General features: G+C 37.5%; 1 protein-coding gene across 1 annotated transcript in view; it reads right to left on the bottom strand.

Moving 5' to 3' along the window:
- Positions 1-19,392, bottom strand: part of LOC140156077 (uncharacterized) — a 28,425-nt gene extending 9,033 nt beyond the window's left edge. The window contains exons 1-3 of the mRNA XM_072179194.1: positions 19,080-19,392; positions 1,458-1,518; positions 618-884 (exon numbers count right to left, since the gene is read on the bottom strand). Coding sequence (XP_072035295.1) covers positions 618-884; positions 1,458-1,487 — 297 coding nt within the window. The 5' untranslated portion in view covers positions 1,488-1,518; positions 19,080-19,392. The remainder of the gene's footprint in view (positions 1-617; positions 885-1,457; positions 1,519-19,079) is intronic.
- Positions 19,393-21,163: the final 1,771 nt, after the last annotated feature.

The raw sequence follows: 21,163 nt of genomic DNA, 5'->3' as shown, positions 1-21,163 counted from the left end.
TTTGGAGATTGTCATTTGTGCGAGGATTTTATGCAAAGGATATAAAGGCCTTCAGTGGACTTTGCTGAACAGTGATGATTATATGTATTTATGTTCACTCGCAAAATTGTTATTTAATCATAATTGAGTACTTATTAAAATGAGGATTATTTAATCACTAATTAACAGTTGAACTATGATAATCCCTATTCAATCCTGTGTAAGGCAGGAAACTAACTGGTCCATTACTCAGAACAGCAATTCGTCAAAAAATATCAAGGTACCATTTACAAAATTATCCATATCTTGAAAAGTATTTATGCTATTTATATAATTTTGGTATCATTTTAAAGTGTGTTAGTGCTTACATTTTATTCAAATCATGAAATGCTAAAAATGCGACTTGTTCCTGGTTTTATCAGAACGGGTCACAATTATCCTCCAAACTGGCTTATTCAACATGCATGCGATGTTTACCTTTTAAAAATACTAGCATAGAACATGTATAGAATAATACAAAACGTTATGAAATGTTTGACAAGATACAGACTGACTGTGAGACTGTGGACTTTTGACTCTGTGCCCTTCTTACTCTTCTTGCACATCAGAGACACGTCATTCCCCACATTCTTACTAACCTGGTATGTCATATCCCTGTATCCCTCATGAACCATGTCAAATCGTACGCCATGACGTGAAGTAGTGGCATCACCTCCTAAACCAAGAGAATATTTAAACTCTTGGAAAAAACTGCGCGATACAGAAGAATAGGTCCATTTATGTATTCCCTTTTGGAACTGTGAATTTGGATAGGTGATCATTTGCCAATCATAAATGTAGGACATGTAGATCAAGGATAATACCATGGAATACGTGGCGGTTGCAAGGAGCAAAGCATGTGGCCTCTGTGACAGGAACAAATAGAAAAATACGTTTTCAGAAATAACAAGCTTTCCAGTCTAGTCGCTGTCAGCACCACCACAATCATCATCGTCATCATCATCATCATCATCATCATCATCATCATCATCATGGTCATCATCATCATCGCCAGTATCATTGTCGTCATCATCATCATCATCATCATTAGCAGCAGCAGCAGCATCGTCGTCGTCATCGTCTTCATCTGAGAGTTATCAGCTATCATCATCATTTTGACATCATCATCTTGTTATCTGCCATACCATAATGTGACATCATCATCATCATCATCATCATCATCATCATGGTCATCATCATCATCGCCAGTATCATTGTCGTCATCATCATCATCATCATTAGCAGCAGCAGCAGCATCGTCGTCGTCATCGTCTTCATCTGAGAGTTATCAGCTATCATCATCATTTGACATCATCATCTTGTTATATACCATAATGTGACATCATCATCATCATCATCATCATCATCATCATCATCATCATCATCAACATCATCATCAACAGCAATGTAACATAAAAATACATGAAATTGAGTGTTACCGATAACAGGCATCTCACAGCTATCGCCATTGCATTAAAATAGGTTCGTCACCATGTGTCACTGTATATAAAATGAAAATAGTACACAAGAAAAAAATTTGTAAACATATCATATTCTTTATGAATACGGCAGACGGCCGAATCCGGATTCGGCTTTTGGTAAATTCATTTTACACATGCATTACATTTGAATTCGAGAACAAGGGATCAATGCTATATCTATAGAGGGCAGCATATCGATTTTTTAACGGTTGCTGTCGGTGACCGTACTGTGATGCATGCACCGTCAACTAACCTTGTATGCCTTTCTGGGAACGTGAACTGTTGTTCGAAATACATGCCTTCTTGTACATTTTACTCCGGAATTTTACCCTCGAATTTTTTTGATCCCCCTCTATTAAGGACTGAATTTTTTTTGATCCCCCCTTTTTAGGACCCAAACTCCTAGTTATTGAACATTAATTTAGTTCCAAAGATGTGAACAGTTGAAGTTTTTCCAAAACAATATGCAACAAAAAAAATTATTTCCCTTGGCAAATCAATGAAAAACCTGCTTTTCTGGGGAACGAATCCTACTTATGCTATATTCATTCCTGTCACTGGCGTTTAGTTTTATTTATCAGTTATCGTCGCAGAAAGTTCGCAGAAAATATTTCACGAGTGATCGTGTTCACAGAATATTTTCAGAGCTTCAGAAAAATGATATTCAAGATTATTTTTCCGTCTTGATTTTTTCTGCGACTCTGAATATTTTTCTGGGAACGCTGGTACCACGATACCGGTGATTTCGTAGCCCTGTATGCCGCCCTCTTTGACTACTTATTGTGCTGTTATCATCTGATCTCCGTTAAAAAATGATATGCTGCCCTCTATCATGTACAGCATTGATCCCTTGTTCTCTAATTCAAATGTAATGCATTCGTAAAATAAATTTACCAAAAGACGAATCCGGATTCGGCCGTCTGCCGTATTCATAACGATATAATTGAACATGATAGAAATAATAATAATGATTAATGATGCGATAATGATGCGAAGATTTCAAAAATGTTTTAAAAATGGCAATGTTTTTTTTTATTATATATTATTACGGTATATATCATGATATCAAGCCTCAAGGCAAGCCCCCAAATAACAGAAACCCCGCTATAACTGGCTAACAATATTTTTTTAAATTTCATTTTTGAAAATATATGTTTTACATATATTTTTTAAAATGGAATAAAAAAAGAATACATTATATCCTGACAATTCAGATTTTCATATACTTAGCTGGATACACACTGCTTGGTTATTTCTGCATCATTTGTCGTCACTGATCCCTCTTATTAAAAAAAAAACACACCCAAAAACAACAACAACAACAAAACCATCCTGAGATTGATTTTCGAAACTAACCATCACTTTGGCTAGAAAGTCATGATTCATGAACTGCTACCCAATTTATTGTCCTGACTGTATGTTATGTTATTTCACATTCTTATGTTACGCCATGCTTTTACACGTTATGTTATGTTTTGGTATGTGTATACTTCTTCAATATATCTCTTGTCTGTACCTTTCTTTTACGTTAACATGGTTAATAACATTGGGCTATTCCAGAAAATAGATGCACACCCCCTATAGAGGAGTTCGGATATCCGGACTTTTTGTCCAGTAGTGATTGTTGGAAATCCAGACTTTTTTAAAGTGCACAAAGGCAAAAAAATCCGACAGAAAAATTGTTTAAAATCAAAAATCCACAATTTGAGAGCTCATTTGCAACATTTCCGTGATTACACAGCCGTGACGTTAGTCACGGCTTTACACAGCCGTGACGTTAGTCACGGCTGTGTCTTTTTTCTTACAGGTTCTTTCTTCTTTCTTCTTTCTTTCTTCTTCTTTCTGCCGACCACTACATTTGCTCTAGCACTTACATGCTTGTACCGATTTTGACCTAACTTGGTCACAACCATCATTGACCATGCCCCTACATGTCACATGAAACTCGTGGGGTCAAAGGTCACGCTAGGGTCATAGGGGTCAAAAACGTGATTTCAACTCAAAATGCTTCTTCTCCTACAGATTACGTATGACGGTGACCCCACTTGCACACATGCATTGCTATTACCCAGTGTCTATGGGGTCCTCACAGATTTGGGGTCAAAGGTCATTAAAGGGTCACTTCCGGTATAAAACGAAAAACCTTCAAAATTTTTTATTTGCTAAGAAAAACATAGGACAGTAACGGTATGTTCACACATAAATTGTAGTTACCCTGTGTATATGTGGTATTTTTTTATTTTGGGTCAAAGGTCATTAAGGGGCCACTTCCGGTACAAAACGAAATACCTTTAAAATGCTTCTTCTCCCACAAATTACGTAGGACAGTAACACCACTTGCATACATGCATTGTTATTACCCAGTGTATATGGGGTCCTCACAGATTTGGGGTCAAAGGTCATTAAGGGGTCACTTCCGGTATAAAACGAAAAACCTTCAATTTTTTTTATTTGCTAAGAAAAACATAGGACAGTAACGGTATGTTCACACATGAATTGTGGGTACCCAATTCATATGTGGTATTTTTTATTTGGGGTCAAATGTCATTAAGGGGTCACTTCCGGTCTGAGACGAAAAACCTTCAAAATGCCCCTTCTGCCACAAGTAACAGCAAAGTGGTGCCACATGCACCCATGCATTGACATTAGCCAATGTCTATGACCGTTTTCATATATTTTGGGGTCAAAGGTCATTAGGGGTAACAACACGGCTGTGTTCGTGGGTTAGACCACAGCTTAGTTACCTAGCCGGGACTGCGGCTAGGTCTTGAAATGCTATCGGTCGGTTTTTCTGGCAACAAATATACACCTTTTTGCTCCAGCTCGGACATGCTTTGACCGATTTTGACCTAACTTGGTCACAATCATCATTGACTACGACTATACATGTCACATTACTTTTAATGGGTTAAAGGTCACAGAGGGGTCAAATGAGCCAAAAATGTGATTTGAGCTAAAAATGCTTTTCTTCCTACATAAAACATCCTACAATAACGTCACTTGCACATAAGGATCGGCTATATCTTGTGTCTATAGGGTTAACACAGAATTGGGGTCAAAGGTCATTAAGGGGTATTTCTGGTATAAAACCAAATATCTTCAAATGCTTCTTCTGCCACAAATTACATAGTACGATGACGTCACTTCCACATATGCATCGGCTATATCTAGTGCCTATAGGGTGTTCACAGAATTGGGGTCAAAGGTCATTAAGGGGTCATTTCCGGTCCGAGTCTAAAAAAGCTTTTAACAATTATATCTGCTACATGTAACATAGTACGTTGATGCCATCTGCACTGACAGCATGGTCATTACCCATTGCTTGGAGTCAAGGGTTAAATTTTGAAATAGCCACAATATTTGAAGTAATTTATCCGTTTTTGCCTACAAATTTTTAGAAAAAGCACACCTTGTAGATATGTTCCTCCGATTTTACGAAACTAAAAATAAGTGGGACATACTGTAATAATTGGGTAATCCATCATTTTGCCTGTCAATTAGTGCCTGTCAATCATGAGATAAAATACTTGAGTAGCAGGGTACTCGAGAATCGTGACGCGTGAGAGATTAAGGTGGCGATTGGTACACAGTAATTATTTGGAATTTTAAAGAGGGAGGAGAGACTGAAACGGAGTGGGTGGGGTGGGGGCAGTAAGAGAGAACTTGGGAGATAAGGGGAGAGACAAATGGCGGGAGGGTGAGAGTAAGAAGGAATAAGGTAGAGCCTATTATGGTTATGATGATGATGATGATGATGATGAATCATCATCATCATCATCATCATCATAAGGTAGAACCGATCTCATCATCATCATCATCATCATCATCATCATCATCATCATCATCATATCATCACCATCATCATCATCATCATCATCATCATCATCATCATCATACCATCACCATCATCATCATCATCATCATCATCATCATCATCATCATCATCATCATGATAGGGAATGATGACGACCATGATGATCATGCATGATGATACATGTGCTACATGTATACATATTAATGTTTAGCGTTCAATTTCCAATTTTTATCAACTTTTCCTAGACCATGACATAAACCAGAATCGAGACATACAATAATTGGAAAGCGATACCGTTTGGGTGACGTGCCATATCACGTGAGTAGTCATACAAGCACTGCACTTTGAGATTCGCCGCCTACTACCCACTCAACGTGTGCTGATCATGCTCATGATACTTTGAACATAAAGTGAAGTCATTTAATTATTTGGAATTCAAGAGAGGGGAAAGAAGAGATTGAGAGCCAGAAATTATTTGGAATTTAAGAGAGGGGGAAGGGGAGATTGAGAGAAATGATGGAAAGGGGAGTGGTGGAGGGATGTAATAGATAAACTTTGAAGGTAAGGGGAGAAACAAATGGGGGGGGGTAAGAAAAAGGAGTAAGGTAGAGAGGGGGTTTTAAAGTTACCCAGCAAAAGTCGCAATTTTATTTTAATAAACCTGAATACAAGAAAGAGCAATTATTTGGAATATAAGAGGGAGAGGGAAGGAGAGATTAAGAAGGCGATTAGTACAAAACAGTAATTATTTGGAATTTAAGAGAGGGAGGGAGAGATCATGAGAAACGGAGGGGTGGGGTGGGGAAGTAATAGAGGAACTTGGGAGAGGGAGACAAATGGCGGGAGGGTGAGAGAAAGAAGGAGTAAGGGAGAAAGAAGGAGGGATTAAGGTGGTGATACAGGAATGATTATTACGACATTCTAAACATGAAAAAAATTATGACCCCAAAGGTCTAGGGGTCAAATGTTAAGTTTAAGATTAAAGGTCAAAGTTTAGCGGTTAAAGGTCAAACTTTAAGACTGGCATTTCCGGCCCCGGCTAGGTCCAGATCTGTAGCCAGATCTAGTCTAGTTCTTTCTTCTTCTGGCAACTCGTGACATTTTGCGTGACTTGCCACGTTTCGCCCTAGCTCTCTTATGCTTCGACAGATTTCAACCATAGTTGAGCCAAATGACCACTGGACTAGGCCAAACCTTACATTTGACTTTGACCTTGCTGTGACCTTTGACCTAGCTATAATGGTCAAAAGTGTGATTTCACAAAAATGCTACTCCTTCCACAAATTTCATGCAATGATCATGTGACTCATGCATATGAATCAACATGTGGCAGTGCTTAAAACTTCCTAAAAAGAATTGAGGTCAAAGGTCATTAAGGGGTCATTTCCGGTCTGAAAGCTAAAAATATTCAAAAATCACTGTCTTTACAAAATATATAGCAGAGAGTCGCCATTAGCACACATGCATTGCTACTAGCCAGGGTCTTTAGGATGCCTACAGGTTTGGGGTCAAAGGTCATTAAGGGGTTACTTCCGGTCAAAAACCAAAAATGTTCAAAAAAATTTTATCTCAAAATGTAAACAGACCAGAATAATATAACCAACATACATGAATAAGTGTTCCCTGATGTATGCATGGTATTTTTATTTTGGGGTCAAAGGTCATTAAGGGGTCACTTCCTGTTTTTAGCTGAATAACTTCAAGAATTTTTATCTCAAGAACTGAACATGTTAGAATTTTTTTAATTAAAATTGGAACAATACATTTTGTCGGTGTACATAAGGTTTTTTTTACATTGAGGTCAAAGGTCATTAAAGCGGTCAAAAGGTCAATCAAAAATTTTCAAAAAATCAAAATCCATGTATAAGTTCCGATTAAGCTGAAATTCACCAGGAATATTTCTTATGACATCCTAAGCACAGTGCAAGAGCAGTTGACCCCATCCGTAACCCAGGGGTCAAGTTATAGGGTCAAATTGCGGCTTGTATTCAGCGTCTGTTGACTCTAGTTCTTTCTTTCTTTCTTTCTGCCGACCATTACATTTGCTCTAGCACTCACATGCTTACACCGATTTGGACCTAACTTGGTCAAAACCATCATTGACCATGCCCCTACATGTCACATGAAACTCGTGGAATCAAAGGTCACGCTGGGGTCATAGGGGTCAAAAACGTGATTTCAACTCAAAATGCTTCTTCTCCTACAGATTACGTTATGACGGTGACCCCACTTGCACACATGCATTGCTATTACCCAGTGTCTATGGGGTCCTCACAGATTTGAGGTCAAAGGTCATTAAGGGGTCACTTCCGGTATAAAACGAAAAACCTTCAAAAATTTTTATTTGCTAAGAAAAACATAGGACAGTAACGGTATGTTCACACATAAATTGTAGTTACCCTGTGTATATGTGGTATTTTTTATTTAGGGTCAAACGTCATTTAGGGGCCACTTCCGGTACAAAACGAAATACCTTTAAAATGCTTCTTCTCCCACAAATTACGTAGGACAGTAACACCACTTGCATACATGCATTGTTATTACCCAGTGTCTATGGGGTCCTCACAGATTTTGGGTCAAAGGTCATTAAGGGGTCACTTCCGGTATAAAACGAAAAACCTTCAATTTTTTTTATTTGCTAAGAAAAACATAGGACAGTAACGGTATGTTCACACATGAATTGTGGGTACCCAATTCATATGTGGTATTTTTTGATTTGGGGTCAAATGTCATTAAGGGGTCACTTCCGGTCTGAGACGAAAACCTTCAAAATGCCCTTCTGCCACAAGTATCATAGCAAAGTGGTGCCACATGCACCCATGCATTGACATTAGCCAATGTCTATGGCCGTTTTCATATATTTTGGGGTCAAAGGTCATTAGGGGTAACAACACGGCTGTGTTCGTGGGTTAGACCACAGCTTAGTCTAGTTTTTCCTTCATTTGATTGGATTTCCAAGCTTTTTTCAGTAACATTGGCAACTGGAAATCCAGTCGTTTTCAGAAAGCTGACTTGGAAATCCGGACATTTCTTTGATTGAAAATTTACTCCTCTATAGGGGGTGTGCACCTATTTTCTGGAATAGCCCATTGCATCCTCCTCACCCTGTATGCTCTAATAATTATCATTGAACATGTATTACCCTGCTTACTAGAGTCAAAAACCGGTCATTCTACCGCAGACTGCATAGACTAAACAGTAATGAATATATACATATGACGTGCAGATATTTTAAAGAATGAATTGATTAAAGGCCTATTCAGTGATCACAGCGAAGGTGTAAACAATTAAAATTGTTTATAAATTGCCTAAGAGTGAAGGATTCGTCATTAACATTATCATTAGGTATTTTTGTTATGAAACATTTGGCAAAAAACGAGAAAACAGCAGTATTGACAAAGTTGAAACCCCATTTAAATACATGTAGTTAATTTATCTACTTAAAAGGGCATCACCCCCCACTTTTCTCAAAAAAAGTTGAGATTTTTATATAACTGGAAACCTCTGGCTACATAATGTTTATGTACAAAAAATTTCTTGCAGATTAATTCGTTTGGCAAAGATATCGTGAAATTTGAATTTTCAACACATTGTCTATGGAGCAGTCTAATACATTTTATTTATTATTTATTTATTAGATCTTATTTTGCCTGGGGAAACCCAATCAGTGTGAACACTGTTTTTCATGGGTGCCCAGGGGTCAACAAAATACATCAAAATGGTTAACAATTTACAAAAATAATAAATATTATATATTAAAATACATTCAGAATTACAAACTCTGGAACTAAAAGACACTTATAGGTACAGATAGCAAATATATATTAAAAATATAAAAATAGCATTAAGATACAATTCTTTTAAAAGTTCCAAGCTTGGCTGGAAGTGGTGCTTTTGCAGCATTTGGAAGGTTGTTGAATGCTAAAGCCCCCCTATAACTAAATTTTCTACTGTCCGATGTGTTGCGACAGAGAGAGAGAGGACCAAATTTCCCTGAGAATAAGCTCTTGTCCCGTGACTATAATCATGCATAACTCGCAAATGCAAAATCGGAATCAACTGAAATTGTGGGAATAAGCTTTTTTCGTGGATATCTAAAAATGTCATAAAGAGTATGCTAGGATCACGAAATACTCCTTTAAAGGAAGTCTCCGGCAATCACAGCATTATGCCTTATATGTTAGAAAAACAGTTATCAAGCACGAATCACGTGGTTTTATTTGAAACAAACTCATATTATAACCATAAAAACGAATAAAAACAGCCGGCTCTCAACACGCGATATTCAAAATTCGCGCGACGAAATTGTCTAGAGCAATGATGTCATGGTTAGTTATGCTCAATTGTTGTCAGCCTTCATCATGTTCTTTGTATTCCCAGCAAACATAAAACGTTTTCGACATCATTCGCAAAAGGTTATAAAAGGTTGTCAGAAAACGTTTAAATGTCGGGTTATATAAAGAGCATATTAAGAGTATAAAACGTTTTAATAACCTTAAAAACATTTTTGATAATCTACTGCTCAGCAAACAAAAATGTTTTACAGAAAACGTTTAAATGTCGGGTTATATAAAGGGTATAAAAACGTTTTAATAACATTCCAAAAACATTCTTGAAAACTTGATACAAAACATTCTAAACAGAATGTTATTTTGGGGTTGAAAAATATTTTGCGAAAAATGTTTGCCCAAAATATTTTCAATAACGTTTTAAAAACGTTTTCATGACCTTTGTATAACCCGACATATAAATGTTATTAAAAGGTTTTGAAAAAAACATTTTAAGAACATTTCTGTGTTTGCTGGGTTCAAACATTTTGACATAATGTTATTTAAGTATTGACACAATATTTTGTAAAAATGTTTGTAAAAATAGTTTACAATAACATTTTTTGAAAACATTTAAAAATATTGTTGTAGTGTGTTTTCATACAAAACGTTTTAAAACGTTATCATGACCTTTATATAACCCGACATTTTAATGTTTTTAAAACGTTTTTACCTAAACCAAAAGCCAAAATATAACTTATTTAAAACGTTTTTAAAACGTTTTTGTGTTTGCTGGGTTACTACTACTAGGACGTCATTTGCACCGGACAATTTCGGCGCCCGCGAATTTTGAATATCGCGTGTTGAGAAACGGCTGTATGATGGTCAATATATATTTGTTTCAAATAAAACCACGTGATTGGTCCTTGAAAATTACTTTTCTATCACAGGCATAATGTTGTGATTGCCGGAGATATCTTTAGTATAGAAATAACAAATTCATGTAAAATGTTTCATTTTGTCTTTAATACACTGCTTTCGGCTTAACCACCAGCAGGCTATGTTAGCACATCTATATGACACTAACAAAGGTGCCGAAATCCGGATGAGCAAATCACTGAATGGGCCTTTAATAATGTAATCAGGAAGTTTTTAATATAACTCGTGTATTAGTTTTTATCCCGATGTAGTTTCATACCAGATCATTCTAATATAATTAAGATTTAAAAGGGCATTTTGTGATCCATAGCCTCATCGCCACCCCCCACTCCCCCCAAAGTTAAGATTTTTATACCTCTGGAAATAATGTTTATGTACAAAAAATTCTTGCAGATTAATTTGTTTTGCAAAAAGTTTATCAATTTGAATTACGTTCTGGTACACCAGAACGAAATTACAACACTGGCCTATGGAGCAGTGTAATAATACACATAATCATGCATAACTCGCAAATGCAAAATTGGGGCAACTGAAATTTTGGGAACACGCTTTATTCGTTTAATATATCTACTGAGAAATGTCATAAAATTAGTAACATCCGGTCAGGAACGTTTTCTGGTCATTTTAAGCCAAACCATCTTAGCTGCTTAAATGTGGTGAAGGGGCTGTGCAATCATTATGAGTCGGAGGTGGGTAAAATTCCAAATAACGTGCCAAAAATTGCTTGCGCATCCCCTCAGCCTGCCAAAAATCTCTTGCCCTCCTCTCGGCCTGCCAAAAAACTTTTGCCCCTCCCCTTTTGCACATGCCTAATTTTGTGGATCTCACAATTTGCAAACCTTAAATGGTCTAGATACATGTTGCGAAAAGTTTGCATATTTAAGCGGTTTTTTTTATCCGTACTGTTTTCCTAAGCATTTTTAGAGCGTTTTATTTAAAAGGCACCCCATGCATGTATGCCAAATATTGCTTGCCCCCGTCTTCTCGGCTTGCCAAAAATTGTCTGCCCCCTTTTTGGATCGCCAAAAATTTCTCCCCCCTCCCCACAATTTTACCCTCCCACCAGGGCTCATAATTATTGCACAGCCCAAGGGTTGGCTGAATCCAATTGGGTGTAAGTTCAGACATGTGTAAACATTGCAAATAGGCATTATGCCAAAAAAGTAGGTTTTAAACAAACTGACCAAACTCATTTTAAAAGATTGTACATCATGGCTTTAATATTTGGCCAATATTGGCGGAAATGTGGCAAACCACTTATTTTGCGTGCTTCCTTACAATTACAGGCACACGATTCACAGACTTGGCCTATCGAGAATCCTAAATAAATATAGGATAAAATACTACTTTTCATTTACTCTTTTGTCTTATAGTTGAAATAATGGTTACACAAGAAAATAGAAAACATGTTTAAACTAGAATGCATTACACTGACATTAGTATGACTTGATTGTTCCATCATACAAAAACACCCTAAAAACAGGGTTTGCTCTCAAAAATTGACAAAAAATTGTACTTTTAATGCCAGATAGGTCCAACTAAAGCATTTAAGATTATTTTGATTGAAAAGAAATAGTTTTTCTACCATCGGCATATGTAGGTCTATTCATAAAGAGTTAGGAAAAACTAATTCAAACAAACTTATTGATATTGTGATACGTAAAACGCAATTGATTTGGCATTGCTCATCAATTCTGAATCACTGAGTGTACGTTGTGTACATAAATCCCCTCGGATTCTATTTAACAAGTTAGTATTTTCTCCATTTTATTACATTTTATTTAGTCTTTAAATCACAGAGGTCCCCTTCCTTCCTGAGGTACTATTATATATATTTTTTCATAAAACTTGCTGCGAACAGCAATAATTTTACTAATCCAATGCAGGAAATAGGAAATCACCAAATCGGCCAACAAGGGTCAAAACTATTGAGTTGTCAACCGTTATTATTAGCCATCTCTTGGAAATGAGAAGAAACAGTATCCATAAATTTGAATGCAACTTACTGAAGCGCTGTATAAGATACATTTATATACTACATTACAAATAGTTTTAGGCCCTATTGGCCTATAAGTAATATGAATGTGAAAAAGAACCCCAAAGTGTTGAATAGGCCTATGCGTCATGAAGTCTGGATTGAGTTTATATAAGGTTACAATGAAATCATTCGGGTCAAAAAAATTTTCGCCGGAAGTTAAATCACCACTATTATATAGAAAAGGTGGAAAATACAAACACGCTTGCTTTCAAATTATTTGACATTAGCCATGTAATATTGAACCGATATCAAAATTTTTATCCATTCAGGGTGTAACAATTAATTGGTGAAATATTTTATCGCCCGCTTGAAAAAATAAAAAGACAAATTTATTATATTTGGTTTAAAGGGGCATTCCGTGACTCTATTTAGGACCGTAGTTCAAGAGATAGCCACACATTAAAGCCATGTGTTGTATTCCACAAGGGAGGGGATGGGCAAGCTAATTGGTGTTGAAATACCGACTCTTTCGCATTGATAAGTATACCATCATCGTTCGGCTTTGGAGCAGACGATCACAATCTTCCCAGTAGGTTGAGGGTTGACTTTTAAAACCTACATTTTGGTCAAAAATTGTGCGTGATAGGTTGTTTCCAACAGATTTACCACATTGGCCTCGCCCTAAACATTGAATTGCGTCATCTGTTGACGTAATGATAAACACTTGAGGTATTGACAAAAACCAATCACAGATGCCTATTTTCGACTTTTCATCAGCTAGAAGCTCACACAGCTCTTATGATGCTATGCACTCATCCGTGTAGAGTAAACACAGACTGTAGTACAAGGTGCTGCTTCTTGGACGAAATTGTGTATTCAGGTGTATCGAGGTGGAAACTTTGCAGGGGTGCGTTTATAAGAGAATCATTTTGTAGCCAAACCTTTCCATACGTATGTCAACCCGGATTCCTCTGCATGCCCATGTGGTGGTGTATATGATCAGGGGCGTATCAAGAGCATCAGGGGCCCATGGACAAGGAGCAGTACGGGCCCTTTTAACCAGGGCGGAATTTAGCCTACCTTATGTGGCCCTGGGCCAGGCCAAAATTTGGAGACCCCGAACTCACGTGCCGAGGAAGGCATGTGCACTCAAGTCAGTGGCCAAGTTTTGGTTTAACTAAGGGGGACTAACATAATTTTGTTCAATTCAATTTCAGACTACTTTGGTCTCAGATCAACATAAATTTGGTATATGAATGCGCGCGAAGCGCGAAAAATGTTACAATTTTGCCCTATTTTGACCAAAAAACATGCTGTTATTGGGGTTGAAAGAAAGATGCATAGGGCAATTTTGGGGCCCCCAAAATTTGGGAGCCCAAAATTGCCCTGGACCCGGGCTCATCTGCCCCAATGGTATAAAAATCTGGCCATGCTCTCCATTATCAGCCCTTATTTAATTTTCGCTTTTCTGCTCGGGGCCCCTGAACCCTCGGGGCCCATGGACTTCGTCCACCCTGTCCCCCCGCTTGCTACGCGCCTGCATTATACAGGGAAACATTCTTATGTTACGCCATGTTTTTACGTTATGTTATGTTTTGGTATGTGTATTATATTTCTTGTCTGTATTGCATCATCCTCACCCTATATGCTATAATTCATTGTATCACCCTGCTTACTAGAGTCAAAAACCGGTCATTCTACCGCAGACTGCATAGACTAAACAGTAATGAATATGACATGCAGATATTTTAAAGAATGAATTGCTTAAAGGCCTATTCAGTGATCCCAGGTGTAACAAATTAAAATTGTTCATAAATTGCCTAAGAGTGAAGGATCCGTCATTAAAATAGTCATTAGGTATTTTTGCTATGAAAAATTTGACAAAAAAAGAGGAAACAGCAGTATTTAACTGGGCCATATGGAAGAACAGGGGAATACTTAAATTTTCCCCTGAATATGGACCCAGTATAAAGAAGAAATAAACAAACAAACAAACAAACAAACAAACAAAACGAATCTGGTCATGGGCTGAATTACAAAAAGGGCTAAAGGAGGGTGAAGAGTGGGCAAGACTTCTCAGCTGCCTCCTTTGACCCAGCGAACCCTCCTGAAGACCTGTAGCATATAAACGAAAGAATAACGAACACACTTATATCAGCATATATCCGAGAAGATGAGATTCTCTGGAAACGAAAATACGAACACATATCGGACAACCATCGAGTTTTTATCTCGGTTGGACAACTACACTCTTATTTCGCCAATTAAAAAAGTCTTAAACAATCTTAATCAATCTTAAACTCGTGTTAGTTACGTGGTCCTCTCGTCGAAATATTGGTTAAGGGCCCTTAATTTTCTTGTTGTTTAAGGCTCAAATCAATAGTTGGTTAAAACTTTTAACCAATAAATGCATATAGCACTTTAACCAGCTTCAAGTTTAAGTGCTTAACCAACTAGGTTGTTTAAGGTCTTTTAATCAATATTTGCTTAATAACTCTAAACAGATAATGATTTATATGTTCTATTTTATCTAAGGATTGTTTAAGAAATACAACTGCTTAATCAATGGTTGTATTGGATTTAATTATGATTGGGACTTTCTTTCTTTCTTTTTTTCAAAATTTTATACTGAAACATAATTCATGATAGATTTGAAGTCATCAGATCTTGGTCAACTGTGAGATTCGTTCAAAAATACAATTTCATGCATAAAGTTGTTTTTTTTATCAGTTCAACCCGCTATGTATCCGGGCAATGTATCCGAGTAAAAAATTAAAATCTAGTAAGCCTTTCTCTCTCGCATGCATTACGATACAATGCTAAAATACAATACATCAACGCGAATAAATTCACACACTCGATATGGTATCCAGCATACCGATACTTCAATGCATCTCGTCTACATTGTAAGCTATTGTGCGTATGCCCAAAACTGAACATCGCGGTACACACATTGGTGATATACATGTACCGTGCACGTAGAACAGTTACAGTACAGTATCGCTAGAATGTCAATCCCAATGACGTTGTTAAATCTAGCATATGAACGCATCAATATCCATCCTCAATGATGTCTATGCATAACTTATCAAACGAATCTCGAGTTTGGTGCAACCTGATTGACTCAAACCTACCTATTTGAACGAAGTTTCAGGATACCATAAGCAGCACGACCAGCATTCACTCGTGGCCGCCATTTGCTTTTGTCATTTTAAACAATAATTGGTTAAAATTCCGTGGCGCGAGATGTATCGTTAAACAGGTAAAGTACAATTCCACTAAACATTACACAGTTTAACGCCTTTTAACGTAACAAAAAATAACCACCTTTATACGCTCGAGTTTAACAGTCTTTTAACATACGTTAAACTTTGCAGATTAAGCGCAAAATCACGCCTTTGAACATTAATTGTTTAAAAATCTTAAACTTTTCTTCTTATACTTCGCGACTGTTAACTGCCGGAACAAGAGTGTACCGAACATTGCATTCGGTAGACTCCGTTTCAAGTTTTGGGCATGCACACAACTTGCCGACGGCTCGGATAGCAACGTTTGTACAGTATTTTTTCGCTGGGACAGGAGAGCACATTGAATTGCATTCTGAATACGAGTATCTTTCTGATATCAAATAATTTTGAATTTTTGAAATTCGCGATATAATACATGTACAAATTTTATGGCAAATTATTAAAATTTGATATATTTTTTAAAAATTTTTACATTTAACAGTCCTCGAAGTTAACTTTATAAATCTAAGTAGTTAAAAAAGTTATGTAGCTGGGAGGAAAAGCCGATAATCATTAAAAAATGTTTCGCATTATATTGAAGGTACACATTTTTTTCTCAAAAATACAAAATTGTTAGGACTTTTTGGGAAAAAATGTGTATCTTCAATACGAAAATTCAAAATGTTTAAATCCTCCTCCTCCATCAAAAATGTTAATATTTGATAATTTGCCATAAAATTTGATTATATCGCTAATTTCAAGAAATCAAAATTATTTGAAATCAGAAGGACATCCCTCGAAAAAGAAGAAAAAGGGCAAGGAGCCCCTTTTCTAGCAAAATTCAGGGCCAAAATAGTGTAAAATACAAAAAATTTCGCGCTACGCGCGCACATTAAAGCCCTTTTTTAGCCGGCTAATGGGCGAAAATAGTGTCAAATACCATTTTTTTCGCGCTACGCGCGTACATCATCCCAATATTATGGATGGCGGAAACCTTCAAAATACGCCTAAGAATACGCCTAAGAATACGCCTAAGAATACGTCTAAGTTGCAATCTTAGACGTCTAAGATGCATTCTTAGGCGTCTAAGATGCAATCTTAGGCGTCTAAGAAATTCGCGGTAGACTTAAATCAACGAATCACAGGACCAGAAATCCCAAACAACCAATCATCTTAGGCGTATTCAATTATTGACCAATGAAATCTTAGACGCCTAAGATTTTACACGCCTAAGAATTCTTACACGTCTAAGATTGATATTTTAGTGATGGACGGTATCACCAATGTGATTTTCTCTGAGGACTTGCAGCAAAATTGATTAATTGGTTTGATTTTATTTTCGTTGGTTTGGTGTGCTGTTTTGGTGTGGCTAGTAGTCAGGTATTAATGTTGATGAGCATGATGACGGCGGCGACGACGACGACGATGATGACATGATGATGATGATGATGATGATTATGATGATGATGATGATGAAAATTAATACACAAACAACAAAGAGGAACAAACATGCCTAGCATATATTTATATACCTCCATGATTCTATTTTTAACATAGAAAATTTGACCTCTTGTCTTCTTGCACTTTGCAGACTGAAATTATGCATATCTGATCTCTTCAATTATAAAAGACGATTTGGCCTTGGCGAAAATATGTCACACGCTGTTCGAATTATAAAGACATAGTTGGTTGACCTTATAATGTGTGTGCAGTAATAACTTGACCTCTGAACGTATTGGATATAAACGCATCATACCCTACACCGTCAGATTAACTTTCTTGTTGAATGGAGGTATCGAGGTCTCTTAACTGTGTATTTTGGCTCAGTCATAGCATCATAGCATACGTGTTAAGAAAAAACATACATGAAAAGTGAGCAGGGTGACACCATAGACACGTGCTCTTTGTTTAAACATTACAAGTAACATGAGTGGCAAACATTAATGTTTCATATTGCTTGCAACCCCTCCCCCAATCAATGTTGGAGCCAATACTAGTCCGTTCCTATCTCAGTATCAAAACAACATTGACTGGGTGGGTGCGGGGGGTGAAAATTTCATACTAAATTTAATCCTCATCACTGCCATCATCATCACCACCACGACTCTAATAATCATCTGACATCATTTGTATTATCCATCATCATCATCATCATCATCATCATCATCATCATCATCATCATCATCATCATCATCATCATCATCAACAACAACAACAACAACAACAACACCATCATCATCATTATCATCATCATTTACACTATAGCCACACAAATAGAAATCTTACATTAACTGCAAGTCATCAGAAAAACAAAATATTTAAAAGTTTTATCAGTTTGCAACAACAACATCAACTGCTAGATTATGTTCAAATGAAAAAAAGCCTATTATGTAAAAATACATTGATCCGCCTGAATTGTCAAAAAGTGGCTGAAAAGAACAAAACAATGGGCCATTGTGCTGAAAGGTGGGAGAACATGTACCCTATCCCCCTCCCACCCCATCACCCCTTTCTCTTTGGGATTGACGCGGGTGGTTATGGAGAGAAAAGGAGTTTATTAAAAACACACCACCCAGCCATTGTTCGAAATATTCTCTAACGCACAGCGTCCGTTGCCCAGACAATGTCTATGGACCGTTGTACGTTTTGATCGAATTTGCGATACCGTCCATCACTAGTCACGGTCAAATGGTCAATCTTAGACGTGTAAGAATTCTTAGGCGTGTAAAATCTTAGGCGTCTAAGATTTCATTGGTCAATAATTGAATACGCCTAAGATGATTGGTTGTTTGGGATTTCTAGTCCTGTGATTCGTTGATTTAAGTCTACCGCGAATTTCTTAGACGCCTAAGATTGCATCTTAGACGCCTAAGAATGCATCTTAGACGTCTAAGGTTAGGCGTATTCTTAGGCGTATTCTTAGGCGTATTTTGAAGGTTTCCGCCATCCATACAATATGGCCCTTTACGGGAAGCTCAAAGACATACAGTCTCTATGTATTGTATGATGCAACTGCAATATTTTTCGTCTGTGCCCCCAACATTTTATTTTGCCCCCCCGACCAAGAACGCTGGCTACGCCCCTGGTTAGAGCGCTGTTACCAGATGCCATCACAGAACCTTGAAGTCAAAGACATGATATGATGTAGCTATGCGGGTTTCAGTAGCCTGTTTTGGATACACAGATGCCAGGCACATGACGATGCCTAGACGTTCTGCTGCAGCTCCCGGGCTGCAGCTACTATTTTGGAAAGTAAGACAGGAGGGCAATGGCTCTTGCCCCCTCATAGCGAGACTTAATGAGATAGCATCATGGATCCCTTCATGCATCTTTGCCTAGCTTGTCAATACTCACCTTCGTTCCTGCAATTCAACATGTCCACTCTTGCCAGTTAATAAACTTCTTCATCTTTCTTCATTTAATTTTTAAGAGTCGTCTGTCATGGTGGTCTGTGTAGAAGATGAATACCACTGGAATACGGGTGTTAAATCTACATGTATAGGCATAGAGAGTTTATTGCGTCTGGTCTATGAACTCAAAATCACTTCAATCAGTCACGAACAATGTATGGCAAATTGCCACGTAATATAATGCAATTACGTTGTGTTTAAAAGTTACAGCACAGATGTTCTACGATCTGTGGTTACAGACAAATATTTAATCTGGGCATAATCTGCCTGATTAGAGTTCATAGAGTCAATGAAATCATTTCTATTAAAAAATCCCTTATAGGAAAGTTCAAAAGTTGCAGATTCATTTTACGCGGATCATCTACTTGTAGTTGCATTCATAGACATTAAACATGTTTAAGGCGGGTCGAAGGGGATCATGACCTAGCGTGTTTGCACTCAAAGTATTGACACAAATAAAGGTGACATGCAAGAGGAATGTCACTGGTTCTTTAAAGGAGACCCCAAGACTTGTTATAAGGGGTGTCATTTCCGCCCCATGTGCATTTTTTGTGAGGGCGAAACCGTTTTGATATAATTATCATAGGTCTTTTAAAATAAATGCCTTGTTCTTTTTGAAAATGCATTTTATTTGGGCTCTCATCTAAATCGAAGGCCAGTAGGCTTTTAGGACGGTCTATATACGAGTATTGTTAAAGAAGAATGGGCCCGGGAAAGTCCTAAACATCTAGATTTAGCGTAGGCCTACTACGACGAGTAGGCCTAGACATTTTCTTCTCATGAACATCAAACATTTTATAAACCTCAGCTCCGTCACTGTTTAAGATCAGAGCCTGTCCCCTCTGAAGGATTCTTTGCACCAAGTTTAAGCCCATTTTAACATTTGACCTCGGATGACCTGAGGTTGACCTTTCATGTTCCCCTCATATCAAGGATGCTTTGCACCAAGCTAAGCCCAATCAGGAAAATTGTAGCTTGCGACCTCATTTGACCTTTGTGACCTCTGGCCTCATGTTGACCTTTTTATGTTCCCCTCATATCAAGGATGATTTGCACCAAGTTTAAGTCCAATCGGGCTCATTTTAACATTGAGCTAATTTGACCTTTGACATCGAATGACCTCAAGTTGACTTTTTCATGTTCCTCTCATATCAAGGATGCTTTGAACCAAGTCTAAGCCAAATCGAGCTAATTTTAACATGTGACCTCATTTGACCTTCGACCTTGGGTTGACCCTCAAGTTGTGGTGCAATTTATATTCAGCTTAATCAGGTTTGGTGACCATAGCATGTAATTTAAAGGAGTAGCATCATTTTTAAGATTTTCACAAAATTACCTCTAATATCCGTTATGACCTTTGACCCCTATCTGTGAACAACTTATAATCAGCTTGGGTCAGCGGTTTTTATGGCCACGTTTGATATGAAATTGGGTCAATTAGCGCCTGGCTCACTAGTAGGCTAGTAGCATTTTAAAGATTCCAACATATGACCTCTAATAACCCGAATATATGACCTTTCATCCCTAATTGTGTAAAAATTGGAAGGAGCTTGGGTCAGTGCTTCTTGTGGCCAAGTTTGGTCGAGATTGGCCCAGGTGTCTGACACTAGTAGCATTTTAAAAGAGGGTTTGACGAAAGAAATGGAAGAAGCAGAAGAATCAGAAGATTCGCCTGCTCAACAATATATCAGTGTTGTGTGGAATTTCATGCCACCTGATATGACGGAGGGAATCCACAACAGATTCCTGCAAAAATTAGCAGTTTTAGAAAATCACAAAATTTGATTTCACTTTACTGCGCCTCGAGGAAGGGCAGGAAGGCATAGGCCTGCGGAATATGATAATTATTAAGAAGTGAGTTTTTAGTTAAGGGACCGTTCACAAACACTTGTTATGGGGGGCCTGATACAAAAAATTTCATCGCGAAAAATTTCGGCACCCTACAGGTCTCAAAAATGTCAGCCCCCCCCCTTTTTGACATGAAAATTATGGGTCAACCCCATAGAAAAGCATATAAACTCAATTTTT

Source organism: Amphiura filiformis, chromosome 6, assembly GCF_039555335.1.
Source record: "Amphiura filiformis chromosome 6, Afil_fr2py, whole genome shotgun sequence".
Classification (NCBI taxonomy): Eukaryota; Metazoa; Echinodermata; class Ophiuroidea; order Amphilepidida; family Amphiuridae; genus Amphiura; species Amphiura filiformis.
Note: the sequence above shows the minus strand (reverse complement) of the source record. Positions and strands in the feature narration are given on the sequence as shown.